Source organism: Belonocnema kinseyi, chromosome 4, assembly GCF_010883055.1.
Source record: "Belonocnema kinseyi isolate 2016_QV_RU_SX_M_011 chromosome 4, B_treatae_v1, whole genome shotgun sequence".
Classification (NCBI taxonomy): Eukaryota; Metazoa; Arthropoda; class Insecta; order Hymenoptera; family Cynipidae; genus Belonocnema; species Belonocnema kinseyi.
Window position 1 is genome coordinate 114338917 of NC_046660.1, and position 21964 is coordinate 114360880.

Below are 21964 nucleotides of genomic sequence, written 5' to 3' on the forward strand. Positions count from 1 at the left end.
CCCCCCCCCCCCCCCCAGCACATTCGGAACACACTCCAATCCTACCCCTAAAAATCTAAAAAATCATACAAAATGACAAAACTTCTATACCCAAAATGTTCGTGTGGATGATAAAATTTAGTATTTCAGTTGATGTCCAAAGATACTAAAAAAAGCTTTATTACCTCATCTCTTTCGGAATCTAAGATTATAAAAATTGTAAAAATTTTTCAAAAAATTCCCTAAATTCCATACCAAAAATATTATGGCGTCATAATTTTTCCATCTGATGTCCTAAGGTACTAAAAAAAATTTTATTCCCTTATAACTTCCGGAACACCGTCCTTTTCAACCCCCAATATAATAAAGAATGACAAAGGTTATACATTACACCGTTCCTAATTGCACCGTTGGCACTTTGCAATTCTTGAAAGAGACTATTCGACTGCTTTCACTGAGTAAAAAAGTAATATCTTGTAGCAAATGTAATCATTGCGGCACCTGATAGGAAAAATGTAAAGTTTTCAATTGACTGAAATTATATTAAAATTGGAAAAATTTATTCATGAAGGACCGTTCTCTCTTTCTCTCTGTCTCTTTCTCTGCAAACTATTGATCATTAATGATTTATTTAAAAAAATATTAAACCCCAAAAAACAGTTTCTTGAAAAAAAACGGAAAATTTTGTAGCATTTTTCGTTGAAGCAATTAATTTTTAACGCAAAAACCAGTATTTTTATAATGTAGGTAATCTTTTAACCCCAGGCGTGAATTGTGTACTAAAGAAACAATTTCCTAAAAAATATTAACATATTTTCTACAAGAACGTTAATTTCCTAAGAAATACTAAATTTTTGGACAAAAAAGAAGAATGATCAGCTGAATTAATAAAATGTTTACTTTAAAAAATTAATTGTTATCAAACAAATTATTTTTTAACACAATAGATTAATTTTTAGCCAAATAGTTCAAATATGAAATAAAAAGTCGAATATTAAGCCAAATAATTGAATTTTAAACCAAATATTTTCAAGAAAATAGTTTTTTTTTTATAAAGTATGTGTATTTTAAACTGACATAAATAAGTTTCCAATAAAAAATTTATTTTTAACTAAATAGTTTAATTTTCAAGACAAAAACTATGAATTTGAAAGAATTTGGTTGACTTTTTAATCTATCTTTTCTCCAATTATTATTTCTTATCTCCAATCGGCCGGAAAGGAGGTAGTTTTGAAGTCTGGGTTTGTAATTGTGAATCTTTTTCATGCTCATTTAGCATAGAATTATTCATGAAAAAATATATTTCTGTTCAGTCTTAAATGAAAAGTAATAATATTTCGAACCGAAGATATGAATTTTTGAAAAAAGTATATGAATTTTCAACAAAATATATAAATAGATGCATTACAGATCATATGTAAAATAAAAATTTAAAAGTAAAGTTCAAGTAAAGCGTACAAATAATGTGACGTATTGAACTATATAGTGTGTCATGCACTGCCATCTGATGAAATGTATATTCTGCTTAGTGGTGGATCCAGGGGAGGTTCTTAGAAACCCGTCCCCCACCCCCGAAATATTTTTCTGGGTCCGCCCCTGATTCTGCTATGTGAGCGCCCCGAACAAAGATACTCTTCTCCTCCTCGTCATAATTCAGCCTACGGATCTGGGGAACGGTTTAGATACCGAATAACGTATCTATGATACGAGTAGGCGCTCGCTAGTGACGAATTCGACATGATTTGTGCCTGCAGTCCGGATCGGCGAGCTTCGCCGCGTTCGCACGTTCACGAAGAAGCTCGCATCTGGCAACGTCGAGTTTCCCGGTGGTCTCTCGGCCACTAAGTCTCCGTTCTTGCAAAGCTGGCGAAGCTCGCATCGAGCATTCTCGCTAATAACGCTGAGAAAATATCAGGGACTGCGAGCGACATGCGTGAAGAGTGTAAAATCCGCTCCTCGCCATCTCTTCTCCTGTTTATATTTTCTCAGCGTTACGAGCGAGGGTCCTCGATGCGAGCTTCGCCAGCTTCGCGAGAACGGAGACTGAGTGGCCGAGAGACCACCGGGAAACTCGACATAGCCATTGCGAGATTCTTCGTGAACGCGCGAACGCGGCGAAGCTCGGCAATCCGGACTGCAGGCAGAAATCATGACGAATTCATCACTAGCGAGCGCCTACTCGTATCATAGATACGTTTTTCGGTAACTAAGCCGTTCCCCAGATCCATAGGCTGAACTATAACGAGGAGGAGGAGAGTTTCTTTTTTCGGGGCGTTCATATAGCAGAATCAGGGGCGAACCCAGAAAAATATTTCGTGGTGTTGGTGACGGGTTTCTAAAAACCTCCCCTGGATCCGTCATTAAGCAGAATATACATTTCATTAGATGGCACTGCGTCACACGCTATATAGTTAAATACGTCACATCATTTGTGCGCTTTACTTGAACTTTACTTTTAAATTTTCATTTTACATATGATCCGTGATTAATCTGTTTATATACTTTATTGAAATATCATATACTTTTTTCAAAAATTCATCTATAGTTGAAAACTCTTTTTTTTCTTCTTAAATTATATTTTCAAGTGATTTATAAATTTAGCCAGTTCAAATTTCATCTCTTCGTTTTGAAATGTTATTACTTTTCATTTAAGACTGAACAGAAATATATTTTTTCATGAATAATTCTATGCTAAATGAGCATGAAAAAGATTCACAATTACAAAACCAGACTTCAAAACTACCTCCCTTTCCGGCTGATTGAAGATAAGAAATAATAATAACTCATAGTTTTTTGCTTCTTCAAAATTAAACTATTTAGTACAAAAAAATTTTTTTACTGGAAACTTAATTATGTCAGTTCAAAATACACCTATTTTATTTAAAAAAATTAACTATTTTCTTGAAAATATTTGGTTTAAAATTCAATTATTTGGCTTAATATTCGACTTTTTATTTGATATTTGAACTATTTGGCTAAAAATTAATCTATTGTGTTAAAAATTAATTTGATGATAGTTAATTTTTTTTTAAAGTAAACATTTTTTTAATCCAGCTGATCATTCTTCTTTTTTGTCCAAAAATTTAGTATTTCTTGGAAAATTAACCTTCTTGTAGAACATATGTTAATATTTTTTAGGAAATTGTTTCTTTAGTACACAATCCACGTCTGGGGTTAAAAGATTAACTACTTTATAAAAATACTGGTTTTTGGGTTAAAAATTAATTTGCTTCAACGAAAAGTGTTACAAAATTTTCCGTTTTTCAAGAAACTGTTTTTTGGGGTTTAATATTTTTTGAAATAAATCATTAATGATCAATAGTTTGCAGAGAAAGAGATAGAGAGAGCGACAGAGCGGTCCTTCATGAATAAATTTTTCCAATTTTAACACAATTTCAGTCAATTGAAAACTTTACATTTTTCCTATTAGGTGCCGCAATGGTTACATTTGCTACAAGATATTACTTTTTTCAAACAAATTTAGTCCTGCACTAACATTTGTTAATTTTAAAAACAAATTATAAAAACAAATGCGTATTTTCGGCGTTCTCAAGCAAAAATAAATCGTTTTTTTTTATCTGATCTTGCTTAAATTATATTTAACAAATTTAGTCATGCACTAACATTTGTTAATTTGACAAACTAATTAAATAAACAAAAGCATATTTTCGGCGTTTTCAAGCGGAAATAAATGGTTTTTTCATCTGATCTTGGTCAAATTATATTCAACAAATTTAGTTATGCATTAGCATTTGTTAATTTTAAGAACAAATTATATAAACATATTGAGAGTAGAACAGTTTTCAATTTTAAGCGTTTAAAATGAAAGTTCAATACACCTCTCATTGAGAATTGTTTCATTTAAACGCTAGAGCAATTACACGCACTATACAATAAAATAAATGTGTATGAATAGAACATTTAAGAGAATGGAACTACTTGAATGTACTTGTGTAGTCGTAAATTAATTTTTAAAACTGAAATTTCAACTATTCCGTTTTTAATTCAAAATATATCTTTTTCAGTTACATTAAAAATACAAATACTAGGTTGGAAATTCATTTTTTTGATTGAAAATTCTGGAGTTTAGTTGACAGAAGTTGGGTTGGAAGATGAACTATGCTGCTGAAAACTCGGGTTTTTAGTTTTTTTTTAAATAAGAAATAATTTTTTCCCTGGGAATTAAAGTATCGTTTGTTGATAAAAATGCAATTTTTGTAGAAAACAAAGATAAGAGAACAATAATCAGTGAATTATTCTCTCAAAATAATTCTTATAAATAATATTAATATTGATAAAACATGTAACTATTTGGTTGAAAACCCGTTTATTTAAGGTGGAAATGTGTTTTATAACTGAAAATTCAAGTATTCACGTTAAAATGTCATTATTGAAGGCAAAAGTTAGTGTTGGAAATTTCAACTACTTTGGTTTAGAAATTAACTTTTTGGTTAAAAATTTAACTACATTCTTGAAAACACGTTTTATCATTTCATAATGAATTTCTCCAATGAAAAGTTAACTGCAGGTTTCTAGTTGCAAATTTATCTATTTCAGTTTAAAATTTAACTACATAATTGAATAAAAATTAATTTTTTCGGTTGAAAATTGAAACTGCTCTCTTCATGATTTGTGTGTTTGAGTCAAATAATAATGTTTCTAACAACATATTGAACTTTTTAAATTTGCGAATAAATATTCGTTACGAATTTAACTTTATAAATGTTTCATTTCTGGTAGGAAACTCATATTCTTGATTGAATATTTACCTCTTTGTCTAAAAATTCATGTATTTGGTGAAAAATGAGTCTTCTTAACTTCTTACGTATAAAATTAAAGTACTTTATTAAATGTTGTACTACTTGGTTAAAATTTCAGTTGATTGATTGAGGGGCTTAAATATTTTGTTAAAAACTCTTTTTTTAGGTTAAATAATACTTTTTTAAGTCTCAATTTAACCATTCCATTTTTTATTGAAAATTAAGCTATTGAAGTTTTTATTAAGAATTTATCCTACATATTTGGTTTGTAAATGCAACTGTAGAAAGGAAAGTATAACTAATTTCTTAAAAATTCATATAATTAATATAAAACTTCACTATTTTGTTAAAAATTAGTATTTTGGATTGATTCATCTTTCTTGGTTGAAAATTTAAGAGTTTTCCAACAATATCGTTTGTTAGTCAACATTTTTCTTGTTTTGTTCAACTAGTTCAACTAGTTTTACTACAATTCAGCTGTAAATTGTTCATTTAACAATATCTGATTTATATTTGCTGCTTTTAAATAAACAGTGCAATATTGCTACATACTAAAAAATATATTATTTTTCATTAAAATCATTTATAAATTGAATGAAAATTGAAAGTAGTTTCTATAACCTGCATAATAGCATTTCCATGTTTTAAATTATTTAATTCTAAGCCAAAGTACAAATCTTCCACTATCTACCGGGAAAATATACTTCAGGATTTTCACTCTAGCCATAACCGGTTTAACCAGGGCTTGCTGGAGTCAGGGGGAAGGAGGGACGTCAACCCATTGACGAATTTCCCTCTCCGCTAGGTTCAAGTGAGAAGAGCACATTTGTCGAAAGAAAATCGAAAACCCGACCCGATCCCGAGCCGATATATCGACTTCCCGATCCAAAGTAGAGTCGAGCTAAAATCGACACACGATACAAAACCAATACCGCAGACTGGGATTGATTCGGAATCGTGTAGATGTCGGAAAAGACATTCTAACGCGTTCCCTTATAGCTGAATCGGTTAGTAAATACTCAATGCGTGCGTGCGATCTCGGGTTCGTTTCTTAGTACTTGTGGATTTTTCAGTGCACTACGCTTTAGACTCATAATTAACAAATTTTATTAACAATATGTATAAAAAAATAACTGCGAATATCCTTGACATTTATATCACTTGATATTATTTTTTTTTTTCTGATAAATAACAAAACTTGTTTATATTCATCCATATTGATGTGAGCTTATAGAGAGAATGATTTGATACCACAAGTCCTAAAGTAGTAGTTTGAGCTTTTAAAGAGGGTTTAATTTATTTTAAATACATACCCTACTTTGACGCTAAACGTAGAAAAACGGCCGATTTCGGCTTATTTAGAACCTACTTTACAGATTCCAACCCCTACGAAGGTAGGAGATACGGCTTCAAAGTAGGGCCTAAATTTCGACTCGGGTGAAGAGAAGAGAAAAGTAACTTTTCTTATATTTTGTTCGATTCGTGAAAACCAACTCCATTTTGTCCACACAAAAAAACTTTTCTTCATTATGCTCAATACTTTTATATCAAATATAATAAATTTTTATGTAAGTCTGCCTGGGATAGCTTATTAAGACATTCCAAAATAAAGTGTAAATTGTATTTATCGTGTTTACTTTAATACTCGTTTCTTATTTTGCATTTAATTATATTCTTAGCTAAGCTAAAACATGTAACATTCCAATAAATTGATATCATTACAATGTATAATATAATATAATGTATAGTTTTTATCTAAAATTGTATCAACAACGATCACGCCGGACAGACAGACACCGACGTAAAAACTTATTTTTCTGACCAGGCGGCCTCAAAACATCGAGATTGGATGAAATTCGCGAAAGTCATTTTTCGCATAAAACTATTACCTTGTCATTATGGATGAGAATGCAATTAATTTTTTTTGTGATCAACATTTGAATTTCCGATTTTTTAAAGCAAAATTCAAAGAGCTAATAAAAGAATAATGTAGAACCTTGGAAAAATAACGTTTTTCTCTTTTTCACGTTTTTTCATATCACGCTTTTTTTACTTCAAATGTCCATTTTCGTTTGGTTTTTTAGATTTTGAAAATCCTATAACTTCTGTAATTTTGATTTGATCTGAACAAGCCATAGGGATAAATTGTACATATTTTTGTGTGCTATAAATAACTGTCCATAGAATTTTGAATTTTTAAAAAAAGCTGTCTCAAATATTTTGGAAAAGCTTAAACTTTTGAATTGTTATCAGAAATGGCTGTTTAGCGCACGTGGACATTTGATTAAATTCGCGAAAGTCATTTTTCGCATAAAACTAATACCTTCACAGTATGAATGAGAATGTAAAAAGAGGATTTTTGATGTTTTTATATTTTTAAATATCGACAATCAAACTTGTAATTTTAAACATTGTAGGTGTAAATATGGTAAGGGTGGTTTTTAGGGGTCCTGCCAAACATTCTCACTGAATCCAGCATTCGTAGGACAAAAGAAGTGGATTTTTTATGTTTGTATATTTTCAAATATCGACAATCAAACTGGTAATTGTTGACATTTCAGGTGTGGATATAGTAATGGTGGTTTTTACGAGTTTAGTTTAGGTAGGTTTGAATAAAGGGTGATGTCTAAGGGCAGGTAACTGTTTAAAAACATTTATATTCGACAATCCTTGCCGGCAAAATATTATTTTTTGGCCTTCTAATTGATTTTAGGAAAATAAAAATTAGAAAAATCATTTTTTTATTCCATTCACATGAACGTTCACAACTGAATTATATGAAAAATTAAACTAATTTGTTTCTAGAAAATAAATCTTCTTCATTAAAGAATCATCACTTTGCTTGTAAATGTAATTGTTTTGTTGCAAAATTCGCTTTTGTCGGATTAAAATTAACTTTTTTGATGCAAACTCCTGTTAAAAAACAAGAATCCAAGGACTAAATTTGGACAACAACGAACAGAAAAAAATAAAAAATCCTATTGTGATCTGAAAAAACCAATAAAAAAAATTTAGGCAAAATAAAAAAGAGGAAGGAAAAATGAGAAGGCAGACAACCACATCCCATTCCTTCTCTTTTTTTCGTCTTTTTTATTTTTATTATCATCAAATAACAATAAAATAACATTGAAAGGAAAAAAAGAGAAGGAAGGGGATGTGTTACGCTGCCTTTTCATTTTCTTTCCTCTTTTTTATTTTTGTCTGAAATTTTTTGTTTTATTTTCAGATTACAATAGGATTTTTTGTTTTTGTTTGTTCGTTGCTGTCCAAATTTGGTCCTTGGATTCTGGTTTTTTAATTTTTTTAACAGGAGTTTGCATCAATTTGATTATTGGACGTTAAATAGGAGTTTTAGTTTGGATTTTAATCTAATTTAAATTTATTGAATTTTGATTTACTTTTGTGTTAGTAATTTATATTTTTGGTTTAAAATTAAACTAATTTGGTAGAAAGTTGAAATGCTTGTTCAGAAGTGAAGGATATATTATTTAAAAATGAAAGGATTTAATAGAAAATTATTAAATTTTCTTTAATGATGGACGTTCTTCATAATTCCATGTGAGTACAGAGATACTGGTAACTTGGAATAAAATGTTTGAACAAATTATTGTACAATTTCCTCGGCCAGCGACATAGCCAGGATTTTTTTGGGGAGGGGCTTCGATTTCTTTCCGACGGGGGCTTCGGATTTATGTATAGGCAAAGAGTAGGGGAAAAGTTAATTGAATAATGAAAAAACTTAGTTTCGGGGGCCCAAACTCCGCCCCTAGCTAAGCCTGTTCTCGGCAAGGCTCGCGAAGCGCGCGGCGAGATTCTTCATGCAGAGGATTCGAGTAGCGTTCAGTCTCGCTGCGAGTTCTCTCGGCAACCAAGAAGCGTGCCTTTAAGTTTCGCGTTGCGCATTGCAAGGCTTCGAGGTTCACCCTGTTTCCCTTTCCTTCGCGTAAGCAGAGCCGAGCACCACAGCTGGCCACAAGTTGCTCAACCATTCCGATAGGAGACTCCCCGAGATCACTTGTCTTCTCCCCACAACCGAACTCGTGACACCAAGTTAAGTCACTCTACTCGAGGACTGCGGAGAAAAGAGGTTGATCTGCCTTCCAAGACTCTTTGGCTCGAGAAGAAAAAGGGGCGAACGACGCTTCGCTCCTAGTCCCTGGAAAATATAAACGGGAGAAGATCTGGCGAGGAGCGGATTTCACGCTTTTCACGCATGTCGCTCTCAGACCCTGGGAAATCTGAAGGTCCTCGGTTCAGGTCCCAGTGGAGATAAGAGACTTTTTTCAAAATCTTAAGATTATCAATATTTTAATTAATATTGATTTAGACCAGTGGACAAAAAAATTAACATCAAAAAATTTGTAATTTAACTTTTTCAAAATTTTGAAGATGTTGAATTTTTAACATTTACAGTTTCAAGTTGTACAAATGTTCCGCGTCGAAACAAAAGATTATTAACGTAATTAGCAACAAAAAAATGAAATTGTTATTTAGAAATTAGTGAACAAAAGTTAGATCTACTTTCTTTGCCACATTTAAATACACTTTGCTAATATTTTTAGGAGAAGATAAAAACAAAATATTGTTCACTAAAAATTGGAAGACGTCAAATATCAATTTTATTATTTCCTTTATAGCAGTTAAATATATTGAACCTCATATTAATTTAATAACTAATTTAATAACTCTTTCAACAGTATCATTCACTACTGTTAAATGTTTAACAATTAAAGGGGCCCGAAACAGAAAGGGCACATTAACTCATTCCGCCGGCTAAGTATTGTCCAGCTCGAACGAACATAGCCACAATACTGAGTCAATATGAAGACAATACTTAGTCGGCGGAATGAGTTTAAGTGCCCTTTCTGTTTCAGGATCTGCAATTGTTAAGCCTCGCAGGTAATGGTCGTTCTTCATTCATTCTGTTGCGTTTTCTTGAAGGAGAGATTTCGAGATTCTATTCGTGAAAAATAGTCACGTGACATCGCCGTGATGTCGTGCTGAATTTCCTTGTCCAATAATTGTTTCATGCTTTTTGGTTCCAGATGTTTAATACTTTCGTAACTTTCAATTTGTTCGTCAACTTCAAAATTAACATTTTTATGATTTACTCAATAGTGCACCGAAAAAGATGTAAACCATCCATACACAGTTAAAAAAAAGTAATATTTATACTATTCCTAATTCAGAAAATACGATTTCAAAAATATTGTTGAAAAAAAATTGTTTAAATAAATTATATTTGTACAAACGATTAAAAAATTGTTAATACATTTTTATATACACTATACAGTTAGAAAAATAATTGTATTCTATTTTATTTTTTTTTTTGTAGTTATGGAAAAAAATGCTTGAGCAAATAAAAATTGTTTAAAAAAATGGAGATTTGTTAAAAATTAGAAAAAGTGTATCAAAATTATTGTAATTAGTCAACAAAAAGTAGTTTAAGACACCAATTTCAGAAAAATGTGGACATCTCTGGCTCAATTTTAAAAAATTTTGTAAATAGAAAATAATTATATAATGTTTTAAACAAAATGTAATGCTGGAATCAAATACCAACTATTACATTTCTATCAGAAAATACGATTATTTTTTAAAACGACGACAGAAATTGATTAAACTTCCTCTTCAATCCCTACAAAACTTGGCACGTTTAGATAAAACCCTGGAGCATGAGTTCAAGTTTCCCTACATCCAAAATTTCCTCATGTTAATCAAATGGGATTTTGAAGTGCCCGGTTGCACATGTTAATATTTAAATTTCGGAAAAAATTTACGGATGCATTCCTCCGGAAATGGAAACTTTGGGGACATGGGTGACTTCACCTCTAGAATCCAAAAAAAAGTGCAATGCATTTTTGGACCACTATTTAAACCACGCAATAAAAAAATAAAATAAAATTGATATTTGACTTCTTCCAATTTTTAGTGAATAATATTTTTTTTTATCTTCTAAAAATATTAGTTAAGCATATTTAAATGTATCAAACAACGTAGATCTAACTTTTGTTCACTAATTTCTGAATAACAATTTAATTTTTTTATTACATTATTGATTTGTGTTTGCCTACACGCAGAACATTTGTACTACTTCAAACTGTAAATGTTTAAAATTCAATATCCTCAAATTTTTGAAAATGTTAAGTTACAAATTTTGTTTCCTTTACGTTTCACAGTTCAAAAACCTTTCGTTGCTAATACATTTCTTTTGGTAAATCGCCAAATGATAAATTAACAGTGAGTAACTTGGGAATACGGTCGAGCCCTCTGCTTTCCGCTCTTTCCCATCGCCACCCATATACTACCGTGTACTGTATTTCTCGCGCCATTTTTAAGCGAGAAAATACACTCCATTTTCAATTACAAAAAACAACAACAAAAATAACATTTTCGGGAAAAAGCTAGATGAATCGACCGGTATAATTGCCTTCAAATTATGCGGTTAAAATATGGCGTTCAACAATTCAACCATTTAGACATAGTTTGGCAGTAGCAAATTTGACAGCCACTTGGAGCGCCTTGAGGGGATTTATTAGAGTTATAAATGAAATGTAAGATTCTGGCTGCAATTTTAAATATTTTTGTCTGATTTCTTGCATACGTCATCTAAATATTTATCGCTCGGCTTGGACATGGCCGGGGTTTTTGATAAAATGTTTATATTTTGTTGAATAATCAAAAAGGAGAGAACAATAGTGAAAAATTGCAATGACACACAGTGTTTCTTGTATGTCGATTCTCCGGGATTCTCGCGGATCTCTCATCGACCCTCGTAAAACTCACGAGGCAGGCTCCCCGAAGCGTATCGAATTGCTCGTAACGAATGACCCTTTCATTGTTATGAGATGCAGACCAGTTACAAAAACTTAAATTAAGAAGGTATGACTGGATTCAACTTTAATTAGCAGAATTAGTTTATTCATAAAATTTTAAGAAATTGAAAAAAGATCTCGGAACCCTTGCTCTGAAAGCATAAATCTCGAAGTGACAAGCATTAGGCCACGTCCCTTTATTGTCAGGTCTCGAATTCTTTGCTTTTAGATCACAGTGTCCGAGGCATTAAATCACGTAAAAATTGTAGCTCTAAACTCACGCGCTTCCGTGAATTAATCTCTTAACATTTTTTTTCGTGTACAAAGGGATAAAATTATAACAATTTATGTTTTTTACATGTGTAACAGCATCCTTGAATTGAAGATTTTCACACCTTTGTGTTCGGTAAATATCACTTCGCGAGTTTCCAAGTTCCAATCCAGGTTTTGGAAAAATATTTGAAAATAAAAACCGCATTCTGGTAATGACTCCACTTACTTTTATTGCAGATAGGCCGCCAATCTTTAATAATTTTCATATTATCTTTTCAATGTATGACAATTTATACTGGAAAAACCGCTGTCCATTTTATTCTCATTTTCTGAGCGCTTTATTCACACTTGTAAAATTTTTATTTTAGCTCTCGGGAAATTAAAAAAAAATTGAATTTTAATGTTGAATGTTAGTTTTCACGAATAAATCAACAACTACGCGTCCTATCCGAAAATTATTCATAACAAATTTTTATGTGTCTTCACTGCTTTTGTAAGAGCAACTTTTGTCGATACATGCTATTCATCGATTGTGTCGTTTCTCCAAAAATTTCACATTTTTTATTTTTAATGTTTTTTACGATTCAAACAATAACTGCGCACCCTATCAAAATATAATCAATAAAATATATGTAGCTGTCTTTTATGAACAACTTTTGTCTTGTACATATTTTAATGGTGCAAAATTGTACCTGACTCATTTTCTCTTAAGTATCTTGGGCAGTTTTACCGCCAAGTAGAATTTTCGAGTTTTCATTATTTTTGCGCGAGCAATATTGGACTTTCGATGTTTCGAAAGAATTCAAAAAGTAGTTACGATAATCTTGTAGGGCTTTTAAACAGTAACGTTCTTTTTATCGAAAAAAGTTATAAGGATAAATTGATCGAGTTTCCGAGTCAAAATTTTATTGTGTTATTTTTAATGCTGTTTTTTACGAATTAATCAGAAACTACGGGTCAGATAAAAATGTGATTAATAACAAAATTGGACATCTTCTTGGGGTGAACAATTTTAGTTGATTAATTTCCTGTTTACTACTCTTTCAATCTTAATAATAAGTATTCAATTAAATAAACTGATTAAGAAGTCTTATTACTTAACTTTGAATAATAAGCCTTACTAAATGAATTACCAGTTTTCTAGTTAACGTTGTGAAAAAAGCTTACTAAAGCAATTACGAAACGACTTCGTCCGATAAAAATGATCATTTTCATTTTGTGTACTTGAATTTCAAATAATGAACATTGAGATAAGATTAAAATGTACATATATAATTCAAACACAAATTGAGGTTAAAGATATGAGTGGTAAATATTTTATTCATATCATAATGGACGAAACTATTACAATTTATGTTTTTGAAACAGGTAACAGCATCCTTCAATCGCAGATTTTCACACCTTTGTATATTTACACATACACATACCTTTGGTTCTTCGGTTTTTGAAAAAATGATGTTTAGAGGTGACACAAGCTCCATGAAGTACAACACTCATTTACCATAAGAAATTAAGAGTTTTTTGTACATTTTTTTCTAATACATAACTTACTACTTTACACTGTTAATTATGTGTTGACATAAATTGTGGAAACAATTTATTATTGCTCTTAGCAATTTTCACTGATATTGAAGTCCGTAAATAGCTGTATACTCAAAAATGTTGCACTTTTTGTTCCATATTCAATAATAGTGAGTTTATACTTAATTAATTTTAACAAAAATAACTGTTTAAATATCAATTATTATTTTTTATCATATTCTCTTAGAATAATTGTAGAAAATACTATTATTTTCAAATATTTTACACTTTTTATCAATAAATATATATAAAATTCAAATGGTTTGATGCCAGAAATATGCGGTTTTCTTTAAATTTTCAAACATTGCCTTCCTTTTCACTTAAAGTGATTTCTTAATTAATTGAATGCAGTGAAAAAATTATTTATTCAAAGTATGTGAAAATTATATAATGATTGAAGGCCTACCTGCAATAAAAGTAAGTCGAGTAATTACCAAAATGCGGTGTTTCTTTTCAAATATTTCCCCAAAACCTGGATTCGAACTTGGTAAGTCGCAAAGTGATATTTACCATACAGAAAGGTGTGAAAATCTAAAATTCAAGGATACTGTTACACATGTAAAAAACATAAATTGTAATAATGTTGTCCGTTTATTCACGGAGAACAATTTAAAGAGATTAATTAACGGAAGTGCGTGAGTTTAGAGCTACAATTTTTACGTGATTTAAAGTCTGAATCTCTGTGATCTAAAATTCTAAAAGCATAGAATTCGAGACCTGGGAAAAAAAGGGCGAGGCCCAATGTCTGAAACTTCGAGATCTATGCTTTAAGAGAAAGGGTTCCGAAATCTTCGTTCTCGTGCCAAGCGTAATAAAATCAACTCACAATTTTGACCTCAATTTTTTAAATCAAATATGAAGATCTTAATCTTGTCTCAATGTTGATTATATGAAATGAGGGCTATTCACTGAAGAATTCTCATGACGACCGTCAACTAACTTATCGGAAATCCTAAAGTCGTCTCTATAGTCGTCGCAAGTCGTCAGTAGACGTCTTGATTAGTCTTTGGTAGTCTTCGAGGATTCTCCCGTACTTGGCGGCAAGTCGGTGGAACTCGTACGAAAGTTTCTGCTCTAATTATGCGCAAAACAACTTCGTCTTGATTTTCGTTCTGTTTCATTCGCAGTATCATCCGCACTATTTGTCTCGATATTTGTGATCTGATCCAGTTGGATGCAATTATAACTTTCGGTTCAATAGCTTATGTTAAATAATTATAATAAAACATATTTTTGACCTTTTGGATTAAAAATTCATCTTTCTCATTTAGAAATGAACTTTTTGTTAAAATTAATCTTTTTTCGTCAGAAATCCAACTGTTTTGAATAGAAAATTCTTCCTGTTGGATTGAAAATTAATAATTTTTTTTGTCAAAATGTCACACTTCTTATCTTTAAAATTCGGTTTTTTTTCGTGGGGAATCAAATTGTTTTGAATAGAAAATTCGTCCTTCTGGATTGAAAATTCATCTTTTTTGGTCAGAAGGCCATCTTTATATTTTAAAAATGAACTTTATTCTTGAATATTGAACTGTCCAAGAAAATGATACGTCTTTTTGGCTTGAAAATTCACCTTTGCACGTTAAAAGTTCAACCATTTTGTTAAATAAGTCATATTTTTTTGGAGAAAATTCGTCATTTTGCATTCGAAATTCTTTTTTTTTTGGTAGCAAACATATCTTTCCTAATTATTATTGAATTTTTTGTTTAAAATTCATCTTTGCGAGTTAAAAATTATACTATTTTGTTAGAAAAATGATCTTTTTCATCGAAAGTTAACTTATTTAAAAAAGATTCGTCCTTTTGGATTTAAAATTTGTCTTTCTTGTTTAGAAATTTATTTTTTAAATGAAAATTCAACTGTCGTTGAAAAAGAGTAGTCTTTTTAGTTTTAAAGTTCAACTGTTTGGATTTTAGTTAAAGTCTAACCGTTTTTTGTTCAAAAATTCGTACATTTGGTGGAAAACTGATCTTTGCATGTTCAAAATTCAACTATTTTGTTAAACTTCATAATTTTCGTTGAAAATTAAACTGTTTTCAATAGAAGATTCGTCGTTTTGGATTGCAGATTCAACTATTTTGGTTAAAAAGTTATGTTTATCATTAAAAAATGAATTTTTTTGTTGAAAATTGAACTGTCTGCGAAAAAAATTCGTCTGTTTTGGCTTGAAAATTTAACTGTTTGTTTTTTGTTTAAAGTTTCTTCTTCAGTAAATTTGAACATTTGGTTAAAAATTTATCTTTGCATTTTGAAAGTTAAACTATTTTGTAAAAAAAAAAATAATTTTTTTCGTCAAAAATTCGTGATTTTGCATAGAAAATTCTTTTTCTTCGATAACAGACATCTTTCATATGGAGTAATGACATTTTTTGTCGAAAATTCATCTTTGCCAGTTAAAAACTGGACTACTTCGTTCAAAAAATTACTTTTTGTCAGAAATTAAACTGTTATCAATAGAAAATTCTTCCTTTTGGATGAGCGATTCATTTTTTTGTATTAAAAAGTTATTTAAAAATGATCTTTTATGTTTAATATTCAACAGTTTTTTTCGTCTTCCTGGCTTTCAAAATTTCAAAATAGAATTATTATATTCTTTGTATTATTATTGGGTAGAAAGTCTAATATTTGGTTGAAAATTCAATTATTATTTTGTGAAATGCTATCTTTTTTCGTAGAAAAAAGTTATCCTTTTTATTAAAAATTGAACGTGCTTTGTTGAAATTTCGTCTTTTTAGTTGGATAACTCATTTACTTTTATATACAATTCAACTATTTGGTTTAAAGTCAAATTTTTTTGTTGAACCATCATATTTTGGTGATGAAAATTTAACTGAAATAAAATTAATACTCATATATGGTTAATGTAATTAGGTAAAAAAATTTCATAATATTATTAACTTCTGTGTTAATGCTGGGTAATAAATAATTAAAACGAATAAATTAGAACGGTCTTTCTCACTCTCACTTATTCATGTTGCGTCGTCACTACGGTATTCGCTAGCTAGAGTAGTCTCAGTAGTCTTTCTAGAAATCGGGAAGTACTTTGTAGTCTCACTATCAGAGACTAACATGAATAGCCCCTCGATTTGAAATTCAAATGCACAAAATGAAAATGATAATTTTTATCGAGCGAAGTCGCTTACTAACTGCGCTAGTAAACTTTTTTTACAAGATTAACTAACAAACTGTTAATTAATTTAGTAAGGCTTATTATTCGAAGTTAAAAAGACTTCTTAAACAGTAGTTTTTAATGGAATACTTATTATTAACATAGAGCAGTGGTCGGCACGCTCTTGCCCACGGTAGGGTAGCCTGCCCTGGCTGCCCTACGACCTACTTTCAGGGCAGTGCCTGCGAGCTTGGCCAGACCACCCCTTTCCAAAGACATGTAATTTGTCTACAATGGTTGAAAATTTGAGAAGTATTTAGTATTAAATCGAGTGTAAAGCTGATGTTTCTTGATATTAAACTCCTTCAAATTTTTAACTTTTCTAGGCAAGTAATATATCATTGGAATCGGAAAAAGTCGTAGGTGCTGATAATGCTATTTTCAAATCGCTAGTTGAAAAATTAAATGTTGAAAAATTTCATTACTTTGACATGCCTGTGGACAAAAGACCCTTGCTGAAGTGAGCTCAATCACACTAAGGCACATGAATAGACCAAAAATTAGTAGAAAAAATTAAGTCGGGTGGAGCCTGACCATACCTGAAAATTAAGCAAAAAGTTTGCTGACCACTGAGATAGAGGGAGTAGGTGTCAAGTTTTCGGCAAAGGGTAAACTTTTGCCACACCTTCTTAATTTCAGTTTTTGTAATTGGTCTGCATCTCATAAAAATGAAATGGTCATTCGTTACAAGCAATTAGTCCAGTCAATGAAGGATTTGAGACAAAAATTCGTAAAAGTAGCATTTTTTCACAGATACGTTGGCAATGGCTTTATAAAGATATTGTAAAAAGTCCCCAAACATATGTGTACGGCAAAGTTCCGAAATTCTGGAAAGTGTTAAACAATAACATGTTTTTTAAAATTACTCGAGAACAGTTGATTTTAGGTCGAATATGGTGATGCGAAAAAATGTTCATAATTTTATAAGGCACAAAAAAGGTGCTATCTCTTGTGAGTTTATTGTCAACGGCTGCGTTATTAAATTGGATTAGCTGCACAATGCTTTTATTTCTGAAAAAATAAAATAAAATCTTAAATATCCTGGAAAAAACGTCAGAAATATATCAGGCGATTTGTACTGGAGCAAATGCAGGTTCCTGTTAACAAAAAAAAAAAAAAAGACTAAGTCATTTACATGACAAACTATCAGTATAAAATGAGCTCAACGTCAGTGTACAATTTGATATGTTTAAGGGGATGCTTTTGAGATAAAACACCTTGCAAGTGTTCCTCCATTTTCATACAATACATTTTCCAATTTGTAGGTCAGAATAATAATATTTAGGGTCTCTTTTTAAGCTTTAAGCAACTAAATTTCAAAATTTAAGCTATGATATCGGAAGCAGCGGTGATTATGACTTCTAATGGCAGCAATGGGAGCGGGGGCGAGAAAGGTTACCTCTTTCAATGATATTGAACCCTTCGAAATTTTTTTGCTCACTTTTCCCGACAATAGACTTGGCCTTCGGGTGGCCGTGACGTCACTGCAATGCAGGTTCTCAATGAGGACAATTTCAAAAATAAGAATAAAATTATAAAATAAAATTAATGCAATGCACATTAAGCCATCTTTTTATTTTATGAAAAATATATTCTGCTTGATAATTTGAATAAAAGTAATTACAAACCTATCCTTAAGAACCTATAAAAAACCATAATTACAAAAATGAATTTTTTATTTTCAAACGCAGTGAATAAGACAATTAACAATAAATATAATATGATTTTTAAATGTCTATAACTCGGATTGATTTGTATTTTATTCCTTAAGCACTAGAAAATTGTGATGGAATTGACTTCACACGTAGAGGTTAAAAACTTTTAATCTTTTTACATTCTCTTATTGCTTGCGATGAGCATGGTGACTCCGGGAACGATTGTCTGCAATTCAAAATCCAAAAGTACAAGTATTATAGTTGCTACAGGTTTGATGGTTCCGGAAAATTAGGGGATGTCAGGAAAAACATAATAGGGTTCGGGAATTTTCGATAAAGTGAAATTATTTGTATTATTATGAATAAAAATCGCAACTATTTAGTTGCAAATTAATCTGTGTTTGTTAAGGATTCAAATTATTTGGTTGAAAATCCTTTTTATTTCGCTGAATTCAACTATTTTTTGTATAAAATTTTGAACTGCAGACAATCGTTCCCGGAGTTATCATGCTCATCGCAAGCAATAATAAAAAACGTGTTTTGTGGGTGCGGCCTTATTTTCCCAATCTACTTCAATAGAATGTTGTTAACATTACCAAAAAGAATCTTGACATAGTAGATTTAACCCATAAATAAGAATGTAAAAAGATGAAAAGTTTTTAACCACTACGTGTGAAGTAAATTCCATCACAATTTTCTAGTGCTTAGAGAATAAAGTACAAATTAATCCGAGTTATAGACATTTCAAAATTATGTTATATTTATTGTTAATTGTCTTATTCACTGCGTTTGAAAATTAAAAATTCATTTTCGTAATTATGGTTTTTTATACGTTCTTTAGGATATGTTTGTAATTACTCCTATTCAAATTATCAAGCAGAATATACTTATCATAAAATAAAAAGATGGCTTAATGTGCATTGCATTAGTTTTATTTTATAATTTTATTTTTATTTTTGAAATTTTCGTCACTGAGAACCTGCATTGCAGTGACGTCACGGCCACCCGAAGGCCAAGCCTATTGTCGGGAAAAGGGAGCAGGGTTCAATAACATCGAAAGAGGTAACCGTTCTCTTCCCCGCTCCCATTGCTGCCATTAGGACTCATAATCACCGCTGCTTCCGATATCATAGCTTAAATTTTGAAATTTACTTGTTTAAAGCTTTAAAAGAGGCCCTAAATATTATTATTCTGACCTACAAATTGGAAAATGTATTGTATGAAAATGGAGGAACACTTGCAAGAAGTTTCATCTCAAAAGCATTCCCTTAAACATATCAAATTGTACACTAAAGTTGAGCTCATTTATACTGATAGTTTGTCATGCAAATGACATAGCGCAGCCGTTGATAATAAGTCCACAATAGATAGAACCTTTTTTGTGCACTATCAAATTATGAAAAATTTTTCACATCACCATATTCGACCTAAAATCAATAGTTCTCGAGTCATTTTAAAAAACATGTTATTCTTTAACACTTTTCAGAATATCGGAACTTTGCTGTACACGTATGTTTGGGGACTTTTTACAATATCTTTATAAAACCATTGCCAACGTATATGTGAAAAAATGCTACTTTTACGAATTTTTTTTTTTGAGTGATATTTGTTCCCCGTTGACTGGACTAAATTTAATGCGCTCCAAGGAGTCTGCCTTGTGAATTTTACGAGGGTCGATGAGAAATTCGCGAGAATCCCGGAGAATCCACACACAAGAAATACTGAGTGTCACTGCAATTTTTCACTATTGTTCTCTCCTTTTTGATTATTCAACAAAATATAAACATCTTATCGAAAACCCCGGCCGTGTCCAAGCCGAGCGATAAATATTTAGATAACGTATGCGAGAAATCAAGACAAAATATTTAAAATTGCGGCCAGTCTTATATTCCTATTTATAGCTCTACAAAATCCCATTACGTGCAAGAGGTGCCTATGAACACTAGTGTACTGCCATTTAATTTAAAATTGATCATAATTAATTTGCAGTTCAATTTTAATGGAATTACTTTAAATGACAAAAATTTCCAGCCTTAAGAGTTCGAATTTTTGAACTGCAAAAGCCGTGAAAAATGGTTTAAATTTTATGAGGAAATTAGTAGACAAATTTATTGCCTGAGCCATAATTGGTTAGTTTTCGAAGAATTCCCATCTTCTAAATCGCTGGTAATAAATCGATGACGTTCAACTCGTCACACTCTTTTGCAATAGAATATTATAATGTTATAATAATAAAAATAATTTTATACCGAAAATAAAATTTCTAATTTAAGTTAATGACCAGAGATTTCCCGGATCTGCTCATGAATTCCCGGCACTTTCCTGTATTTTTCAAGGTTCAAAAATGACCGGTTTTCCTGGATCGCTAGTCACCCTGTTCAGTGTTATTTTCCGGACTAGCAGCAACCCTGATAAAGCCATTGTGAAAGGAAATGAAAATTTTTACCTTGCAAATATATCGGCGGCATCATGTACAGCAAAGGCAGTGATACTTTGCGATATCTGCAGCGTTTGGACTGATGAGTTTTTTCTAAAATCAAAGAATCTGATGTCACCGGTGTTAGATCCTGTGATGAGCGACGTGGAACCTCCTTTGCTTTTTCTCAGAAATGCTCCCAATACCCAAGCGTTGTGTTCTCTCCATGTTATAACTTTAGCGTCTGGAGACGGCAGTCTTCGGTCGAAGAGTCGTACGGAACCGTCTCCGCACCCGATGGCCATCATTGCTCCTTTAATGAAAATATTTTATGGGACATAGATTAATGAATACATTCCAAACTATAAAGTCTTATTTCATATTACATTTGCATTTAGTGTATTTTCTATTTCATAGTATAAACGAGGATACAAAAAGATGATCCGCAGTATAGGGGCCATTGCCAGAAGTAAACATGTGACAAAGCAACAATTCGAATATATATTTATGTACTTGCACCCACTGTGCTGTGTGAGAGCGACACATGGACATACTAAGAAAATGATAGGAGTAAAGGCGTTTAGCATGCAATATTCCTGCGGAATATATTCCGCAAAACGCTAATTAAGAAGTAAGTAATGAGTGAGTTATCAAAGAACATGGCGTAGGGGAAACATTGATAGACAAGAATGAAAGAAATTTACTGAGATGGGTTGTTCATGTTGAGAGAATGGTTGGAGAAAGTTTGAAAAACCAAGTGTATTTAGATAAAAAGAATGGTAGTGCGCCCAAAGGCAGACTGAAGAACGTATGGTGGGAATGTGTGAATGAAACTCTACAGCGACAAGATATAAATATCCATTGAAACACAATACCATAGCTAGCAAAGAAAAGCTGTATGGATAACGAACATATGGATTAGCGAAGATTGTGAGAAAAGTAAGACGTCTGAAACGAATGATTTTGGATAATCATGGTACCTCTTGAAGAGCTTTGCTTAGTAGATGTGATTAGGGCCAAGAGATCTACGTATGGGGTGTCTGAGTCAATTTCTGTATTTTTGTATGAATGTTGACGTAATATGGCTTTGTGAAGCTCTCCATCTGGACAAATTGCTAGACATCGATCAGCGACCCTTGTCGCAGCGGCATTGCGGAACGAGCGTTCGAATAAGGAGTGCGTAAAGTCTAGATTAATCTAAAATCTATTCCCTATACCTGTTTTTGGCTGTGATTCGGATTTGAATATTTCTTGAAAATTAGTCTTTTTGGTCTTTTTTTATTCTTTTTCTGGATCTACATTTTATATTTCTCCA

At 31.5% G+C, this 21964-nt stretch overlaps 1 protein-coding gene across 3 annotated transcripts in view; it reads right to left on the reverse strand.

Moving 5' to 3' along the window:
• The window catches only part of LOC117171163 (regulatory-associated protein of mTOR), a 147485-nt gene that overhangs the window by 19401 nt on the left and 106120 nt on the right, over nucleotides 1-21964 (reverse strand). For all 3 annotated transcript variants that reach the window (XM_033358222.1, XM_033358220.1, XM_033358219.1), the window contains one exon: nucleotides 20680-20962. In XM_033358222.1, the coding sequence (XP_033214113.1) occupies nucleotides 20680-20962 (283 nt within the window). The remainder of the gene's footprint in view (nucleotides 1-20679; nucleotides 20963-21964) is intronic.